Genomic DNA, 19,744 nt, shown 5'->3' on the forward strand with positions numbered 1-19,744 from the left:
CTACGTCTACATCTATGTCTACATCTATGTCTACATCTACATCTATGTCTACATCTATGTCTACATCTATGTCTACATCTACATCTATGTCTACATCTACGTCTACATCTATGTCTACATCTACATCTACATCTACATCTATGTCTACATCTATGTCTACATCTATGTCTACATCTATGTCTACATCTACATCTATGTCTACATCTATGTCTACATCTACATCTATGTCTACATCTATGTCTACATCTATGTCTACGTCTACATCTATGTCTACATCTATGTCTACATCTATGTCTACATCTATGTCTACCTGACCGTATTTTCACCACTGTTGTCTTTTCTCTCCCAACAGACGGACTTTGAGAAAGACGTTGACATCGCCTGTCGATCAGGTAACGAACAGACAGGTGTCACGTTCAATTAATGAGCTCCTAATTACATTGCCTATTGAAATTAAAGCCCTAAAAAGAGGTTAGACACAATGGGGGTAAAAACAACATCAAATAACTTCCCAGGTTGTGTAACAGCCCACTATCCACATTGGACGCCTGCTGGCTTAATTATCAAAACAGACCCATTTGATGTGAGAACAGGCTTGCATCCCAAATTCCCCATATAGTTCACTACTTTACCCATGGGCCCTGGTCACAGGTCACACTATAAAGGGAATAGGGGTGCCATTTGGGACACAGATGAGGAGTGATAAGGGGAGGCTTCAGTGAAAAAAGAGAATTTGTTAGGTGTCAGAAAGCCGGCTAGCTTTCTGTGTGGGATGAAACACATTGTTTGATATCAAAGAGAAGGGTAAGATAGAGTGGGAAGGTCGTGAATTTGAATAATAATGACAGCGCTTATCATTTTAAACATCCCTTTGTACTTGTTGTTCATTGACAAAATGGCCGACGGGAAAGCATTGCACTGTAGCCCTGCTTTCATTGGTTTTGTTGATGACCCATGTTTAAAGTATTGTGTTTTTAAGAGTGTGTAAGGTGTCCAATCACAAACACATATTTTGACCAATAGGTAAATGTTCATTGTGTAAATACTCCTCTAACAAAACCAATGGTTCTAACCTCATGTCTCTATTATAATCTATTCAAAATTGATTGGAGTTTTTACCCTTGTAGGATGGTGAAGGTTTGGGTGACTAAATCAATGGAGGCCTGAGAAAAAAAGTGGTCTAAAATGTGGAAAATAGCTTTGTGTCAAACAGGCTGGATGCTGTGAGAGAATTAAGGATAACTGACAGTCAGCTGTGACAGAGCCTGGACTCGAACCCAGAATCTCTGGTGGCTCAGCTAGCACTGCAATGTTGTGCCTTAGACCACTGTGCCACTCAGGAGGCCTGACTGCAACATTCCAACAGTGTAATTAATATATTTGATAATGCTATCACAAAAATAAACATTTGGGTAACATTAGAATACAATTTGTTTTTTCTATTTGAAATAACACAATGGCGTTTTCATTAGTTGAAGTTACTGTAGGCTAAATGTAAAATATATATATATTTAATTGTTCAATCAATTCTATTTGTGGAGTACCTTCGTAACAACTGTGAAACAGAATGAATATTTAATTTGAACATGATAACAGCCTCATCATCATAAGGCCTTGATGAAAACATCAGTAGCCTCAACATCATCATAAGGCCTTGATGAAAACAACAGTAGCCTCAACATCATCATAGGGCCTTGATGAAAACAACAGTGGCCTCAACATCATTATAAGGCCTTGATGAAAATGTCATATCCTCTACATCACCTTAAGACCTTGATGAAAATGTCAATAGCCTCAACATCATCATAAGGCCTTGATGAAAACATCAATAGCCTCAACATCATCGTAAAGCCGTGATGAAAACGTCACTAGCCTCAACATCATCATGAGGCCTTGATGAAAACATCAGTAGCCTCAATATCATCATAAGGCCTTGATGAAAGCAACAGTGGCCTCAACATCATCATAAGGCCTTGATGAAAACAACAGTAGTCACAACATCATCATAAGGCCTTGATGAAAACAACAGTAGCCTCAACATCATCATAAGGCCTTGATGAAAACAACAGTGGCCTCAACATCATCATAAGGCCTTGATGAAAACAACAGTGGCCTCAACATCATCATAAGGCCTTGATGAAAACAACAGTGGCCTCAACATCATCATAAGGCCTTGATGAAAACAACAGTAGTCTCAACATCATCATAAGGCCTTGATGAAAACAACAGTAGCCTCAACATCATCATAAGGCCTTGATGAAAACAACAGTGGCCTCAACATCATCATAAGGCCTTGATGAAAACAACAGTAGCCTCAACATCATCACAAGGCCTTGATGAAAACATCAGTAGCCTCAACATCATCGTAAAGCCTTGGTGAAAATGTCAATAGCCTCAACATCATCGTAAAGCCGTGATGAAAACGTCACTAGCCTCAACATCATCATGAGGCCTTGATGAAAACATCAGTAGCCTCAATATCATCATAAGGCCTTGATGAAAGCAACAGTGGCCTCAACATCATCATAAGGCCTTGATGAAAACAACAGTGGCCTCAACATCATCATAAGGCCTTGATGAAAACAACAGTGGCCTCAACATCATCATAAGGCCTTGATGAAAACAACAGTAGTCTCAACATCATCATAAGGCCTTGATGAAAACAACAGTAGCCTCAACATCATCATAAGGCCTTGATGAAAACAACAGTGGCCTCAACATCATCATAAGGCCTTGATGAAAACAACAGTAGCCTCAACATCATCATAAGGCCTTGATGAAAACAACAGTAGCCTCAACATCATCATAAGGCCTTGATGAAAACAACAGTGGCCTCAACATCATCATAAGGCCTTGATGAAAACAACAGTAGTCTCAACATCATCATAAGGCCTTGATGAAAACAACAGTAGCCTCAACATCATCATAAGGCCTTGATGAAAACAACAGTAGCCTCAACATCATCATAAGGCCTTGATGAAAACAACAGTAGCCTCAACATCATCATAAGGCCTTGATGAAAACATCAGTAGCCTCAACATCATCGTAAAGCCTTGGTGAAAATGTCAATAGCCTCAACATCATCGTAAAGCCGTGATGAAAACGTCACTAGCCTCAACATCATCATGAGGCCTTGATGAAAACATCAGTAGCCTCAATATCATCATAAGGCCTTGATGAAAGCAACAGTGGCCTCAACATCATCATAAGGCCTTGATGAAAACAACAGTGGCCTCAACATCATCATAAGGCCTTGATGAAAACAACAGTGGCCTCAACATCATCATAAGGCCTTGATGAAAACAACAGTAGTCTCAACAGTAGTCTCAAGTCTCTTGCGCCTGCTGCCCGATGTGAATATTTTCCCAGATATTGAAAGCCATTCAGCATTTACACTACCGTTCAAAAGTTTGGGGTCACTTAGAAATGTCATTGTTTTTGAAAGAAAAGCTATTTTTTTTGTCCATTAAAATAACATCAAATTGATCAGAAATACAGTGTAGACATTGTTAATGTTGTAAATGACTATTGTAGCTGGAAACGGCTGATTTTTTTATAGAATATCTTCATAGGCGTACAGAGGCCCATTATCAGCAACTATCACTCCTGTGTTCCAATGGCACGTTGTGTTAGCTAATCCAAGTTTATAATTTTAAAAGGCTAATTGATTATTAGAAAACTGGCCTAATGTACTTGTCCTCAAATAATTTTCTTCTGAAACTCGTCAGTCTAAAAAATTGCTTTTCTTTCAAAAACAAGTGACCCCAAACTTTTGAACGGTAGTGTATAATTACGCATGCTCTCCCTGTGTAGCCTACTCCAAGTAGTCCAGAGTAGACTGATAAGACTGCTTTAATTTGGTGAACTGATAGAGGGAACATACCATTTTCATATTAGGCCCATAATTAGAATAGATCATTACAATAGAATGGCCCGCCCTGTTCTTCATTCACAATTGGTGATTACATAATTATTCATTGTTCGCTTCCCCTCACTCATCAACTCCCCCATACTTTACTTAATTTATGTAATTTGTTGTTATATGTGTGAAATTAGTTTTGGTCTAGTTTAGGTTCAGTTTTCAGGCAAATGTGGAGTGATTATCAGCTGGGCAGTGGAGTGGAGCAGGCCCTACTGTTGGGAGAAGGAGTGGAGCAGGCCCTACTGTTGGGAGAAGGAGTGGAGCAGGCCCTACTGTTGAGAGAAGGAGTGGAGCAGGCCCTACTGTTGAGAGAAGGAGTGGAGCAGGCCCTACTGCTGGGAGAAGGAGTGGAGCAGGCCCTACTGTTGGGAGAAGGCAGTGGAGCAGGCCCTACTGTTGGGAGAAGGAGTGGAGCAGGCCCTAAGGTTGGGAGAAGGAGTGGAGCAGGCCCTACTGTTGGGAGAAGGAGTGGAGCAGGCCCTACTGTTGGGAGAAGGAGTGGAGGCAGGCCCTACTGTTGGGAGAAGGAGTGGAGCAGGCCCTACTGTTGGGAGAAGGAGTGGAGCAGGCCCTAAGGTTGGGAGAAGGAGTGGAGCAGGCCCTACTGTTGGGAGAAGGAGTGGAGCAGGCCCTACTGTTGGGAGAAGGAGTGGAGCAGGCCCTACTGTTGGGAGAAGGAGTGGAGCAGGCCCTACTGTTGGGAGAAGGAGTGGAGCAGGCCCTACTGTTGGGAGAAGGAGTGGAGCAGGCCCTACTGTTGGGAGAAGGAGTGGAGCAGGCCCTACTGTTGGGAGAAGGAGTGGAGCAGGCCCTACTGTTGGGAGAAGGAGTGGAGCAGGCCCTACTGTTGGGAGAAGGAGTGGAGCAGGCCCTACTGTTGGGAGAAGGAGTGGAGCAGGCCCTACTGTTGGGAGAAGGAGTGGAGCAGGCCCTACTATTGGGGAGAAGGAGTGGAGCAGGCCCTACTGTTGGGAGAAGGAGTGGAGCAGGCCCTACTGTTGGGAGAAGGAGTGGAGCAGGCCCTACTGTTGGGAGAAGGAGTGGAGCAGGCCCTACTGTTGGGAGAAGGAGTGGAGCAGGCCCTACTGTTGGGAGAAGGAGGGGCAACAGGGGAAAACCTTTCCAAAAAATGACATGCCTTCTTAAAACTGGTTATAACTCCAGTTCTGTTGTTGATATTAAGACTTAAAGACTTAAAACATGGCAGAGTAATATAAAAATGTATAAATCATGAGCAGTCTTAATGACTGACCCCCTACCCCTACCCCACCCCTACCCCTACCCCCACCCCCTCCCCCTACCCTCTACCCCACCCCCACCCCCTACCCTCTACCCCCACCCCCACCCCTACCCCCTACCCCCTACCCTCTACCCTCTACCCCTACCCTCACCCCCTACCCCTACCCCTACCCCCTACCCTCTACCCCCCCCCCCCACCCCTACCCCCTACCCCCTACCCCCTACCCTCTACCCTCTACCCCTACCCTCACCCCCTACCCTCTACCCCTACCCCCACCCCCTACCCTCTACCCCTACCCCACCCCCCTCCCCCACCCCCTACCCCACCCCCACCCCCTACCCCCCCACCCCCTACCCCACCCCCTCCCCCACCCCCTACCCCCTACCCCTACCCCCCCACCCCCACCCCTACCCCCTACCCCTACCCCCACCCCCTACCCTCTACCCCCTACCCCACCCCCTCCCCCACCCCCTACCCCCTACCCTCTACCCCCCACCCCCACCCCCCCTACCCCCTACCCCCTACCCCCTACCCTCTACCACTACCTCCTACCTTACCCCCTACCCCCTACCCCCTACCCCTACCCCTCCCTCCCCTAACCCCTACCCCTACCCCTACCCCTACCCCTCCTTCCTCTCTCTCTGCACCACTGTTTATCTCCCTGCTCCACTCTGTGGTGATTCAGGCTGAAAACAAAAAGGGAAGTGTTATGTTTTCTGTTTCTGGCCGTGCTGCGCTGCTCTGCTCTGCGCTGGACACAAACGCACACACACACACACACACACACACACACACACACACACACACACACACACACACACACACACACACACACACACACACACACACACACACACACACACACACACACACACACACACACACACACACACACACTGCTGACCTTGTGTTCTCCTTGCAGCCTGTTGGTTTTCGAACAGGCAATTCCCCTGTGGAGGATTCAGAAGGCCAAGATTAAAATGGCCGCAAATGCATCCCAAATGGCACCCTATTCCCTTCCTAGTGCACTACTTTTGACCAGGATCTATAGGGACCAGCTCTCATCAAAAGTAGTGCATTATGGAGTGAATATGCTACCATTTGGGACGCAGACATCAGCTCTGCAGCGGTGGAGAGATGCACAGAGAACAGCAGTACAGGATGTTCTGTCCCCAAACAGGGTATTTCTGACTTCTGACAAGGGAGCTTTTGAACAAAAAGCTAGCCTCTCCTGGTTATGTGTCTGGGGTTTTGGGGTTTTTCCAAGGTGAACCAAACCATAATAAGATAAAAAGGTGTCTTAGGTATCCGGGATTTCAGGTGGAATTTGAGGAAAGTCCTCCTCAGAGGCTTGTCGGCTCTGTACTTAGTTATATCAGGAACATCTAATCCTCTATAGTGGCTCTTTTGAAGTAGTGTCCCTGCGTCCTATTTGAAGAGATTGGTAGTCAAGTTTTGTCTATTTCTTCCCAGCTGTATGAGGAAATAGTCATTACACTGTAAAATGGGCACATCCGGTTCATTGTTTCAATTTGTGCGAAGTGTCCTGGCATTATTATTTAAATTCTTTGTTTTTACATATATTCATCAAAAGGAAATGCAACAATGGTCTGAAATGCAACAATGGTTTGAAATCAGAATGATTAAAATAAGCATACAATAAGAAATAAACAGATCATACAGAACAGACTGACATTAGTTCTCAGTATGGTGCATTCATTCCCCACTAACTCCCCTGTCTGTCAGTATGGTGCATTCATTCCCCACTAACTCCCCTGTCTGTCAGTATGGTGCATTCATTCCACTAACCACCCTGTCTGTCAGTATGGTGCATTCATTCCCCACTAACTCCCCTGTCTGTCAGTATGGTGCATTCATTCCCCACTAACTCCCCTGTCTGTCAGTATGGTGCATTCATTCCCCACTAACTCCCCTGTCTGTCAGTATGGTGCATTCATTCCCCACTAACTCCCCTGTCTGTCAGTATGGTGCATTCATTCCCCACTAACTCCCTGTCTGTCAGTATGGTGCATTCATTCCCCACTAACTCCCCTGTCTGTCAGTATGGTGCATTCATTCCACTAACCACCCTGTCTGTCAGTATGGTGCATTCATTCCCCACTAACTCCCCTGTCTGTCAGTATGGTGCATTCATTCCCCACTAACTCCCCTGTCTGTCAGTATGGTGCATTCATTCCACTAACTCCCTGTCTGTCAGTATGGTGCATTCATTCCCCACTAACTCCCTGTCTGTCAGTATGGTGCATTCATTCCCCACTAACTCCCCTGTCTGTCAGTATGGTGCATTCATTCCCCACTAACTCCCTGTCTGTCAGTATGGTGCATTCATTCCCCACTAACTCCCCTGTCTGTCAGTATGGTGCATTCATTCCCCACTAACTCCCCTGTCTGTCAGTATGGTGCATTCATTCCCCACTAACTCCCCTGTCTGTCAGTATGGTGCATTCATTCCCCACTAACTCCCCTGTCTGTCAGTATGGTGCATTCATTCCCCACTAACTCACCCTGTCTGTCAGTATGGTGCATTCATTCCCCACTAACTCCCCTGTCTGTCAGTATGGTGCATTCATTCCCCACTAACTCCCTGTCTGTCAGTATGGTGCATTCATTCCCCACTAACCCCTGTCTGTCAGTATGGTGCATTCATTCCCCCTGTCTGTCAGTATGGTGCATTCATTCCCCACTAACTCCCCTGTCTGTCAGTATGGTGCATTCATTCCCCACTAACTCCCCTGTCTGTCAGTATGGTGCATTCATTCCACTAACCACCCTGTCTGTCAGTATGGTGCATTCATTCCCCACTAACTCCCTGTCTGTCAGTATGGTGCATTCATTTCCACTAACTCCCCTGTCTGTCAGTATGGTGCATTCATTCCCCACTAACTCCCTGTCTGTCAGTATGGTGCATTCATTCCCCACTAACTCCCCTGTCTGTCAGTATGGTGCATTCATTCCCCACTAACTCCCCTGTCTGTCAGTATGGTGCATTCATTCCCCACTAACTCCCTGTCTGTCAGTATGGTGCATTCATTCCCCACTAACTCCCTGTCTGTCAGTATGGTGCATTCATTCCCCACTAACTCCCCTGTCTGTCAGTATGGTGCATTCATTCCCCATGGTGCATTCATTCCCCACTAACCCCTGTCTGTCAGTATGGTGCATTCATTCCACTAACCACCCTGTCTGTCAGTATGGTGCATTCATTCCACTAACCACCCTGTCTGTCAGTATGGTGCATTCCCCACTAACTCCCCTGTCTGTCAGTATGGTGCATTCATTCCACTAACTCCCCTGTCTGTCAGTATGGTGCATTCATTCCCCACTAACTCCCTGTCTGTCAGTATGGTGCATTCATTCCCCACTAACTCCCCTGTCTGTCAGTATGGTGCATTCATTCCACTAACCACCCTGTCTGTCAGTATGGTGCATTCATTCCCCACTAACTCCCCTGTCTGTCAGTATGGTGCATTCATTCCACTAACTAACCCTGTCTGTCAGTATGGTGCATTCATTCCCCACTAACTCCCCAGTCTGTCAGTATGGTGCATTCATTCCCCACTAACTCCCATGTCTGTCAGTATGGTGCATTCATTCCACTAACTCCCCTGTCTGTCAGTATGGTGTATTCATTCCCCACTAACTCCCCTTTCTCTCCTCTCCACAGCTCTCCACAAAGACATGGGCTCTTGCCGCGCGGCGACCATCACCGGCACCCTATCCCGCATCTCTCTGAATGATGAGGAGGATGAGAAGGGTCCCGAGGGGCTCAACTACTCCACCTTACCTGGCAACATCATCTCCAAGGTGATGATCCAGCAGCCCGGCATGCACATGGGCCCCATGGGGGACATGGGTGAGGGCTGCCTGGGCGATAGCGTGTCCGACATGCGCCGCACCGTCTACCTGTGCACCGATGATGCTCTCCGTCAGTCCGACCAGGATATGGGCGGGCACGGGCATGGCGGGATGGGCAGTGGCCACGACATGGGCAGCATGGGCGGTATGGGTGGTATGGGCGGACATTCACCCCAAGGCCAGATGATGGAGACAGACTACATCGTGATGCCACGAGCTTCGGCGGCGGCAGCAGGATCTGGGAACTGTAACACACTTCCCACTCTCCTGAAGGACGATAGCTCCACCAAGATGAACATGGGCCTGGGCATGGGAGATACGCTGCCCCATGATAGGATGATGCAACACTACAAGATGGCACCGGACTTCAACATGAGCCCGACGGGGATGGGCGGGATTGGGGTCATGGAGCACATGAACATGGGGGTGAACATGGATCAGAACCTACAGCAGCAGTATGGGTCAGGAGGAGGACAGGAACACATGCAGCAGAACCTGCCCTTTGAACCCCGAACAGCTGTCAAGAACTTCCTGGCTGAGATGGAAGAGACTGGAGGGCTGTCGAGGAGCGAGACGGGATCCACCATATCCATGAGCTCCTTAGAGGTAGGCTGGAGAAGAGAAGGCTGTTGAAGTGTTGGATAACCTTAGAGGTAGGCTGGAGTGGAGAAGACTGTTGAAGTGTTGGTTTAACCTTAGAGGTAGGCTGGAGAAGAGAAGGCTGTTGAAGTGTTGGTTTAACCTTAGAGGTAGGCTGGAGAAGTGAAGGCTGTTGAAGTGTTGATTTAACCTTAGAGGTAGACTGGAGTGGAGAAGACTGTTGAAGTGTTGGTTTAACCTTAGAGGTAGGCTGGAGTGAAGACTGTTGAAGTGTTGGTTTAACCTTAGAGGTAGGCTGGAGAAGAGAAGACTGTTGAAGTGTTGGTTTAACCTTAGAGGTAGGCTGGAGTGGAGAAGACTGTTGAAGTGTTGGTTTAACCTTAGAGGTAGCTGGAGTGGAGAAGACTGTTGAAGTGTTGGTTTAACCTTAGAGGTAGGCTGGAGAAGAAGACTGTTGAAGTGTTGGTTTAACCTAGAGGTAGGCTGAAGACTGTTGAAGTGTTGGTTTAACCTTAGAGGTAGGCTGGAGTGGAGAAGACTGTTGAAGTGTTGGTTTAACCTTAGAGGTAGGCTGAGAGAGAAGACTGTTGAAGTGTTGGTTTAACCTTAGAGGTAGGCTGGAGAAGAGAAGACTGTTGAAGTGTTGGTTTAACCTTAGAGGTAGGCTGGTGTGGAGAAGACTGTTGAAGTGTTGGTTTAACCTTAGAGGTAGGCTGGAGAAGAGAAGACTGTTGAAGTGTTGGTTTAACCTTAGAGGTAGGCTGGAGAAGAGAAGACTGTTGAAGTGTTGGTTTAACCTTAGAGGTAGGCTGGAGAAGAGAAGACTGTTGAAGTGTTGGTTTAACCTTAGAGGTAGGCTGGAGAAGAGAAGGCTGTTGAAGTGTTGGTTTAACCTTAGAGGTAGGCTGGAGAAGAGAAGACTGTTGAAGTGTTGGTTTAACCTTAGAGGTAGGCTGGAGTGGAGAAGACTGTTGAAGTGTTGGTTTAACCTTAGAGGTAGGCTGGAGTGGAGAAGGCTGTTGAAGTGTTGGATAACCTTAGAGGTAGGCTGGAGAAGTGAAGACTGTTGAAGTGTTGGTTTAACCTTAGAGGTAGGCTGGAGAAGTGAAGGCTGTTGAAGTGTTGGTTTAACCTTAGAGGTAGGCTGGAGAAGAGAAGGCTGTTGAAGTGTTGGTTTAACCTTAGAGGTAGGCTGGTGTGGAGAAGACTGTTGAAGTGTTGGTTTAACCTTAGAGGTAGGCTGGAGAAGAGAAGACTGTTGAAGTGTTGGTTTAACCTTAGAGGTAGGCTGGAGAAGGAGAAGACTGTTGAAGTGTTGGTTTAACCTTAGAGGTAGGCTGGAGAGAGAAGACTGTTGAAGTGTTGGTTTAACCTTAGAGGTAGGCTGGAGAGAGAAGACTGTTGAAGTGTTGGTTTAACCTTAGAGGTAGGCTGGAGAAGAGAAGACTGTTGAAGTGTTGGTTTAACCTTAGAGGTAGGCTGGAGAGAGAAGACTGTTGAAGTGTTGGTTTAACCTTAGAGGTAGGCTGGAGTGGAGAAGACTGTTGAAGTGTTGGTTTAACCTTAGAGGTAGGCTGGAGAAGAGAAGGCTGTTGAAGTGTTGGTTTAACCTTAGAGGTAGGCTGGAGAAGAGAAGACTGTTGAAGTGTTGGTTTAACCTTAGAGGTAGGCTGGAGTGGAGAAGACTGTTGAAGTGTTGGTTTAACCTTAGAGGTAGGCTGGAGTGGAGAAGACTGTTGAAGTGTTGGTTTAACCTTAGAGGTAGGCTGGAGTGGAGAAGACTGTTGAAGTGTTGGTTTAACCTTAGAGGTAGGCTGAGAGAGAAGACTGTTGAAGTGTTGGTTTAACCTTAGAGGTAGGCTGGAGAAGAGAAGACTGTTGAAGTGTTGGTTTAACCTTAGAGGTAGGCTGGAGTGGAGAAGACTGTTGAAGTGTTGGTTTAACCTTAGAGGTAGGCTGGAGAGGAGAAGACTGTTGAAGTGTTGGATAACCTTAGAGGTAGGCTGGAGAGGAGAAGACTGTTGAAGTGTTGGATAACCTTAGAGGTAGGCTGGAGAAGAGAAGGCTGTTGAAGTGTTGGTTTAACCTTAGAGGTAGGCTGGAGTGGAGAAGACTGTTGAAGTGTTGGTTTAACCTTAGAGGTAGGCTGGAGTGGAGAAGACTGTTGAAGTGTTGGTTTAACCTTAGAGGTAGGCTGGAGTGGAGAAGACTGTTGAAGTGTTGGATAACCTTAGAGGTAGGCTGGAGAAGAGAAGACTGTTGAAGTGTTGGTTTAACCTTCGAGGTAGGCTGGAGTGGAGAAGACTGTTGAAGTGTTGGTTTAACCTTAGAGGTAGGCTGGAGTGGAGAAGACTGTTGAAGTGTTGATTTAACCTTAGAGGTAGGCTGGAGAAGAGAAGACTGTTGAAGTGTTGGTTTAACCTTAGAGGTAGGCTGGAGGAGAAGACTGTTGAAGTGTTGGTTTAACCTTAGAGGTAGGCTGGAGTGGAGAAGACTGTTGAAGTGTTGGATAACCTTAGAGGTAGGCTGGAGTGGAGAAGACTGTTGAAGTGTTGGTTTAACCTTAGAGGTAGGCTGGAGTGGAGAAGACTGTTGAAGTGTTGGTTTAACCTTAGAGGTAGGCTGGAGTGGAGAAGACTGTTGAAGTGTTGGTTTAACCTTAGAGGTAGGCTGGAGTGGAGAAGACTGTTGAAGTGTTGATTTAACCTTAGAGGTAGGCTGGAGTGGAGAAGACTGTTGAAGTGTTGGTTTAACCTTAGAGGTAGGCTGGAGTGGAGAAGACTGTTGAAGTGTTGGTTTAACCTTAGAGGTAGGCTGGAGTGGAGAAGACTGTTGAAGTGTTGGTTTAACCTTAGAGGTAGGCTGGAGTGGAGAAGACTGTTGAAGTGTTGGTTTAACCTTAGAGGTAGGCTGGAGAAGAGAAGGCTGTTGAAGTGTTGGTTTAACCTTAGAGGTAGGCTGGAGAAGTGAAGGCTGTTGAAGTGTTGATTTAACCTTGGAGGTAGGCTGGAGAAGAGAAGGCTGTTGAAGTGTTGGTTTAACCTTAGAGGTAGGCTGGAGAAGAGAAGGCTGTTGAAGTGTTGGTTTAACCTTAGAGGTAGGCTGGAGAAGAGAAGACTGTTGAAGTGTTGGTTTAACCTTAGAGGTAGGCTGGAGAGGAGAAGACTGTTGAAGTGTTGGTTTAACCTTAGAGGTAGGCTGGAGTGGAGAAGACTGTTGAAGTGTTGGTTTAACCTTAGAGGTAGGCTGGAGTGGAGAAGACTGTTGAAGTGTTGGTTTAACCTTAGAGGTAGGCTGGAGTGGAGAAGACTGGTGAAGTGTTGGATAACCTTAGAGATAGGCTGGAGAGGAGAAGACTGTTGAAGTGTTGGTTTAACCTTAGAGGTAGGCTGGAGTGGAGAAGACTGGTGAAGTGTTGGTTTAACCTTAGAGGTAGGCTGGAGTGGAGAAGACTGTTGAAGTGTTGGTTTAACCTTAGAGGTAGGCTGGAGTGGAGAAGACTGTTGAAGTGTTGATTTAACCTTAGAGGTAGGCTGGAGTGAGAAGACTGTTGAAGTGTTGGTTTAACCTTAGAGGTAGGCTGGAGTGGAGAAGACTGGTGAAGTGTTGGTTTAACCTTAGAGGTAGGCTGGAGTGGAGAAGACTGTTGAAGTGTTGGTTTAACCTTAGAGGTAGGCTGGAGTGGAGAAGACTGTTGAAGTGTTGGTTTAACCTTAGAGGTAGGCTGGAGTGGAGAAGACTGTTGATGTGTTGATTTAACCTTAGAGGTAGGCTGGAGTGGAGAAGACTGTTGAAGTGTTGGTTTAAGTAAATTAAGGTTTTGTTTGTTGTTATGTTCCACTGAGAAATTGTGGCTGAGGTAAATACAGAATACATTTGTAGCTGTGTTCAAGTGAGAAGATCGTCACGTTGTTGCCATAAAATAAAATGGGCTTATTTTGTCATGGTTAGAATGTTATTTAGTGTTCATTAATATAATTATAATTTCTATAGTATTCAGAAGTTAATGACCCCTCATGTTAACAGACTGTCTAATTATCCGCAATATGTTTGTTTTGTCTTCAGAGAAGAAAATCGCGCTACCAAGATCTGGACTTTGAAGTAAGTCAATTTACTGGTTGGCAAAGTGCATGCTTCAGGCTTTTGTTGTTACACTGAGCATTTGTGTTCGCTCTACCCTTTAATTTACTACTGTTGTTACACTGAGCATTTGTGTTACCCTACCCTTTAATTTACTACTGTTGTTACACTGAGCATTTGTGTTTACCCTACCCTTTAATTTACTACTTTACACTGAGCATTTGTGTTTACCCTACCCTTTAATTTACACTGTTGTTACACTGAGCATTTGTGTTTGCCCTACCCTTTAATTTACTACTGTTGTTACACTGAGCATTTGTGTTCACCCTACCCTTTAATTTAACTGTTTTACTACTGTTGCCCTACCCTTTAATTTACTACTGTTGTTACACTGAGCATTTGTGTTTACCCTACCCTTTAATTTTACTACTACCTTGTGTAGCACTTAAGCTTATTGGAGTAACATGGTTTTGACACAAAACAGATGTATTGATGTGTGGCGTAGTTAAGGTAAAAGCAACGCTGTCAATCTAAACCCGTAAAGGGCCGCCAGCAAATCTCCCCGCTCATGTTGTTCCCCTCCATCTCCTACATACATCCATCGGCTATGAGTTGATTTGAAAACTGTTACGCTTTATGAGGTCACATGCACATTTCACACCTGACTTCTGCACTTTTTCTATGGAAAATATGACATTGGCTGACAGCCCAAGACACAAATGTCTCACACCACTTCTGTGGGTTTATTCCGTTTCTCCATCAAATTTTTATAATCTGACTATTCTGCATAAATGCAAAAGGTAGATTTGATAATAAAATTGGCCATAAATTATATGTAATTACTCAACTGGCTTACATTAAAAGACATTGGCCCCTTTAATATGTCTCAGGCTTGCCGTAATACCAGTGGCAGATTAAATGCTATTCAGAATGGTGCACTAGTTGGAGAGGATAATACATTGCATTATAATCTCCATCCTATTACTGGCTTTGATTTCCAAACCAAAAACGAACCCCTTGCCATTGCAGAAAGTCATGCACACCAGGAAAAGACACATGGAGCTGTTCCAAGAACTGAATCAGAAATTTCAAACCCTGGATCGATTTCAAGACATACCAAATATGGGCAGCATGGTGAGTAATAATACCAGGAACAGGAAGTCAGCAGTAACAGGAAATGGTGAAGGAGGGAGATGATTGGTCAGCGGTCGTCTGTTGTAGACCAATTACAGAGCTGGAGAAGGTCCAGGTGGGGTGATTGGTCGAAGCTGGTGGTTGTCGACCAATTAGAGTACAAAACAAGATAATGTCAGGATAGATAGTCTTTTTAGATGTCCATCCGCTCAGCAACACACATAGTGAGTCATTGAGCAAATTAACAGATCCAGTGACATGGCCCTATACCTAACAGGCCTGCCAGCTGCTACTGGTGAGGGGGTTCAGTGACATGGCCCTATACCTAGCAGGCCTGCCAGCTGCTACTGGTGAGGGGGTTCAGTGACATGGCCCTATACCTAACAGGCCTGCCAGCTGCTACTGGTGAGGGGGTTCAGTGACATGGCCCTATACCTAGCAGGCCTGCCAGCTGCTACTGGTGAGGGGGTTCAGTGACATGGCCCTATACCTAACAGGCCTGCCAGCTGCTACTGGTGAGGGGGGTTCAGTGACATGGCCCTATACCTAACAGGCCTGCCAGCTGCTACTGGTGAGGGGGTTCAGTGACATGGCCCTATACCTAACAGGCCTGCCAGCTGCTACTGGTGGGGGGGGGGACTAGTCTCTAGTTGAGAGATCCTGTCTGAGAGACCTATACCTAGCAGGCCTGCCAGCTGCTACTGGTGAGGGGGTTCGGTGACATGGCCCTATACCTAGCAGGCCTGCCAGCTGCTACTGGTGATGGCCCTATACCTAGGGGGTTCAGTGACATGGCCCTATACCTAACAGGCCTGCCAGCTGCTACTGGTGAGGGGGGGGACTAGTCTCTAGTTGAGAGATCCTGTCTGAGAGAGGGTAGGCATTATCTAATTTAGGCAGTCTGCAGATTCACTCCTCTCCTACTTCTCAACCATATTGAAGGAGAAGGTCCAAGGTCCCTTCACTCGGACAAGGATGCAAGGAATCGAGAAAAGGATCCTGCTTGGCTCTCTTTACCACCACCCAGCAAATGGGGGGGTCAAGGTTAAGACTATGTACCATAGATGTATTGAAAAGAGCCACTGTGAGATGGTTGTCTGTCGTGGTAGTCCATCTGAATTAGTGTTCATCCATTCAAATCCAGATGTGTATCATTCAAGAGACCAGACATGGTCATTCAGGATTGATCACTACTGAGTGAATGCTTTCTGCATTGCTTTCTGCACTGTATCCTGGGAAATTGGCCTGTTGACCAAAACACACTCAGGCCTGTTGTTGTGTGAGAATAGTGTCAGCTCTGCGGCATGCAAGTAGGCAGGCAGGCAGTTAGCCCCTCGGCCTGCCATGTCATGTAATCTTCTCTCTCTTCTCTCACATTTCAATCAGCCCCACTGCACAGTGTAATTCTCTGCTTGTTGCTTAGTAACCACCACAAGGACATTTATATAGAAAACTACATCCCTTTGTTTTTCTTTTTTTTCTTCTGGAATAAATGTACTGCAGTGTTTGCTGGGCTGGCTGAATAAATGTACTGCAGTGTTGGCTGCTGGCTGAATAAATGTACTGCAGTGCTGGCTGGGCTGGCTGAATAAATGTACTGCAGTGTTTGCTGGGCTGGCTGAATAAATGTACTGCAGTGTTTGCTGGGCTGGCTGAATAAAGTGCAGTGCTGGCTGGGCTGGCTGAATAAAATGCAGTGTTGGCTGGGCTGGCTGAATAAACTGCAGTGCTGGCTGGGGGCAGATTAAATGTACTGCAGTGCTGGCTGGGCTGAATAAATGTACTGCAGTGCTGGCTGGGCTGGCTGAATAAAAATGTACTGCAGTGTTTGCTGAATGGGCTGGCTGAATAAATGTGCAGTGCTGGCTGGGCTGGCTGAATAAAGTGCTGGCTGGGCTGGCTGAATAAATGTACTGCAGTGTTGGCTGGGCTGGCTGAATAAATGTACCGCAGTGCTGGCTGGGCTGGCAGATTAAATGTACTGCAGTGCTGGCTGGGCTGGACTGGCTGATTAAATGTACTGCAGTGCTGGCTGGGCTGGCTGAATAAAAATGCTGGGCTGGCAGTGCTGGCTGGGCTGGCTGAATAAATGTACTGCAGTGCTGGCTAGGCTGGCTGATTAAATGTACTGCAGTGCTGGCTAGGCTGGCTGATTAAATGTACTGCAGTGCTGGCTAGGCTGGCTGATTAAATGTACTGCAGTGCTGGCTAGGCTGGCTGATTAAATGTACTGCAGTGCTGGCTGGCTGGCTGATTAAATGTACTGGCAGTGCTGCAGTGCTGGCTGGGCTGGCTAATTAAAAATGGCTAGGCTGCAGTGCTGGCTGGGCTGGCTGCAGTGCTGGGCTGATTAAATGTACAGTGCTGGCTAGGCTGGCTGATTAAATGCTGGCTGGCTGGGCTGGCTGATTAAATGTACTGCAGTGCTGGCTGGGCTGGCTGAATAGCTGGCAGGCTCCAGAGCTACAGACAACATTAGTGACCATTGTGTGTTCCCTGACTGCATAGTAACAGCTCCGATAGCTCGCTGTCCTATTTGACTCCCTACTAGTCTCTTTGTGAGTGTCAGTGAGAGTACATCCAGATTATGGGAACAGAACGGCACACAGTCAGAAACAGTGGAAGCTCGTCCTCTAGTCCCTCTTCACCGTTATTCAGCTGGAAGGGAACGCACTATTCATTTGATTTCTTCCATGATATAATCTAACCATATTATTCACATTTGAGATACTTCCTTTTGTTACTTACACTTCTCATAGAACCATTACACCATTAATATGCTCTACCAGAACATTAGTTGAGGTGATCAATGCATAGAGGCAGTACAGCATGATTCAAAGTCTCTGCATAATCCATTGTTTTGCTACACTTTATAATAACTTTCATGGATAATCCATTATAACTTTCATATTAATGTTTATAAATGTTTTAAAGTGATGAAATTCAAATGTATTTAACCAATGTTACCCAATGTTTAAGAAGAAGAACTGTAACCAGTGACAGTGAGGCATGCTCCCTTCTAAGTAATAACCCTCACATATCCCTGTATGTATATATCCCTGACCCTATCCTATATATTACATATAAAGTATATGTGGTATAACATATAGTAACAATTTATAGTGAACCATGTTTAGTGACTGTAAGGCATGCTATCTGCTATGTCCTGCTATGTCCCTGTCCATATCTGCTGCTAACCTGTCCCTGTCCCTGTCCTCCCAAGGACAAGGCCATGGCCAACAAGAACCCCTGGGAGAGCTACAACCCAGCCTGTGAGTACCAGAACTACGCCAGTATGAATGCACTAGACCCTGACCCCAAGGACTCTCTGGAGATGACCGCAGCAGAGTGGGAGAAGTGTGTCAATCTCCCCTTAGACGTCCAGGAAGGAGACTTCCAGACAGAGGTCTGATCTGATCTGATCTAAACAAACCAGGAAATGAGTCCAAAATGGCACCCTTTTCCCAATGAAGTGCACTACTTATGACCAGGTCCTATAGGCCTCTTTTTCACCAGTACCCAAAGGGCTCTTTTGAACAGGACTCATAGGGCTCTGGTCAAAAGTAGTGCACTATATAGGGAATAGGGTGACATTTTGGATGCACTCCAGAAAGGAGACTTCCAGGAAGTAAAAACCAGGAAGAGGAAAACCAGGAGGAAAATGATAACCAGGACATGGAGGAAAGGGGAAAGGATGTATTTTGCACTGAAAAAATGGACAGACTGTCCTAACAGCCTTGGCCTAGTACATATCTGGATTCTAAAGGAGGATGACAAGGACATGATGTGCCAATACCATTTAAGAGGAAAACACAGAGGACAGGAGGAAAAAATACAACAAAAAATACAACAAAAATCATCAGTGTTACTTTTTGTATTCTCACTAGTGTACTTAGTGCAGCGGGCCAGCCAGGTGGGTGTACAATATTTACCATCATGTGTTTCAGAGTACCCATGGTAAGAAGAATTGGTTTCAAAAAGGTGAACATCTTTCTAGATGAATAAACCTCAAAAGCTAAATGAAGACATAATACAATGTCAATCCCAGCTTCGTTGGGTCCAGTTTTATATTTCACAAAACTGGACCCTGGAAGCACAATGTATATATTTATGCAGGTTTTTAAAAAGTTTATAACAAGTCTGTTTGGCCATTACTATACTTTTTACTTTATAATATAAAAATATATATGAGCGAGAGTGTCAGGCAAAGAGGACTTTTCTGTCATATAAAAATGAATGTTTGTCAAAGCTACATTCTTCATTGCTTTAAATGCAATAAAGGTAATACTCACTTTTATATGAATAATATATTTCACAAACTTTAATACTGCAGAATCTTGCTTGAAGAATCTCGGCTAAAACTCTCTCATCTGCAGCCCTGTATAAAATATTTAAAAATGAAAAATGTTGTATGGTGTAAATAAACTTTTGTCTACATATGTTTTACTTGTGCCAATTTATTTTAATGCCAACTTGATCAAGCGTTATAGCGTTATAAAATGTTAACATTTGAACAAGGAATGTAAATAAAAGAGGAAATATGTTCGTACTGCTTCAGAGAACGTGTCAAGTCTGTCTGGTGGTCATGCCTTTGTCAGATGTATTGCTCTTTAAACCAACAGGTTCTCCTCAGAAGCCCCGTTTATACCTTGGGCTAACATTTTTTATTTAACTAGGCAAGTCAGTTAAGAACAAATTCTTATTTTCAATGACAGCCTAGGAACAGTGGGTTAACTGCCTGTTCAGGGGCAGAACGACAGATTTGTACCTTGTCAGCTCAGGAGTTTGAACTTGCAACCTTCCGGTTACTAGTCCAAACGCTCTAACCACTAGGCTACCCTGCCGCCCCATGTGTCCTTTGTCCTGATCTTTTCCACATTCTGATTGTGCCC

General features: G+C 45.6%; 1 protein-coding gene across 1 annotated transcript; it reads left to right on the forward strand.

Annotated features, from left to right (window-relative positions):
* Window positions 1-321: 321 nt before the first annotated feature.
* On the forward strand, window positions 322-19,404 carry LOC121838803 (adhesion G protein-coupled receptor B3-like). The gene is made up of 5 exons (XM_042313498.1): window positions 322-392; window positions 8,848-9,644; window positions 13,704-13,739; window positions 14,748-14,852; window positions 18,076-19,404. The coding sequence occupies exons 2-5, from the start codon at window positions 8,862-8,864 to the stop codon at window positions 18,262-18,264; spliced, it is 1,113 nt and encodes a 370-aa protein (XP_042169432.1). The 5' UTR covers window positions 322-392; window positions 8,848-8,861; the 3' UTR covers window positions 18,265-19,404.
* Window positions 19,405-19,744: the final 340 nt, after the last annotated feature.

Source organism: Oncorhynchus tshawytscha, unplaced genomic scaffold (genome assembly GCF_018296145.1).
Source record: "Oncorhynchus tshawytscha isolate Ot180627B unplaced genomic scaffold, Otsh_v2.0 Un_contig_9442_pilon_pilon, whole genome shotgun sequence".
Classification (NCBI taxonomy): Eukaryota; Metazoa; Chordata; class Actinopteri; order Salmoniformes; family Salmonidae; genus Oncorhynchus; species Oncorhynchus tshawytscha.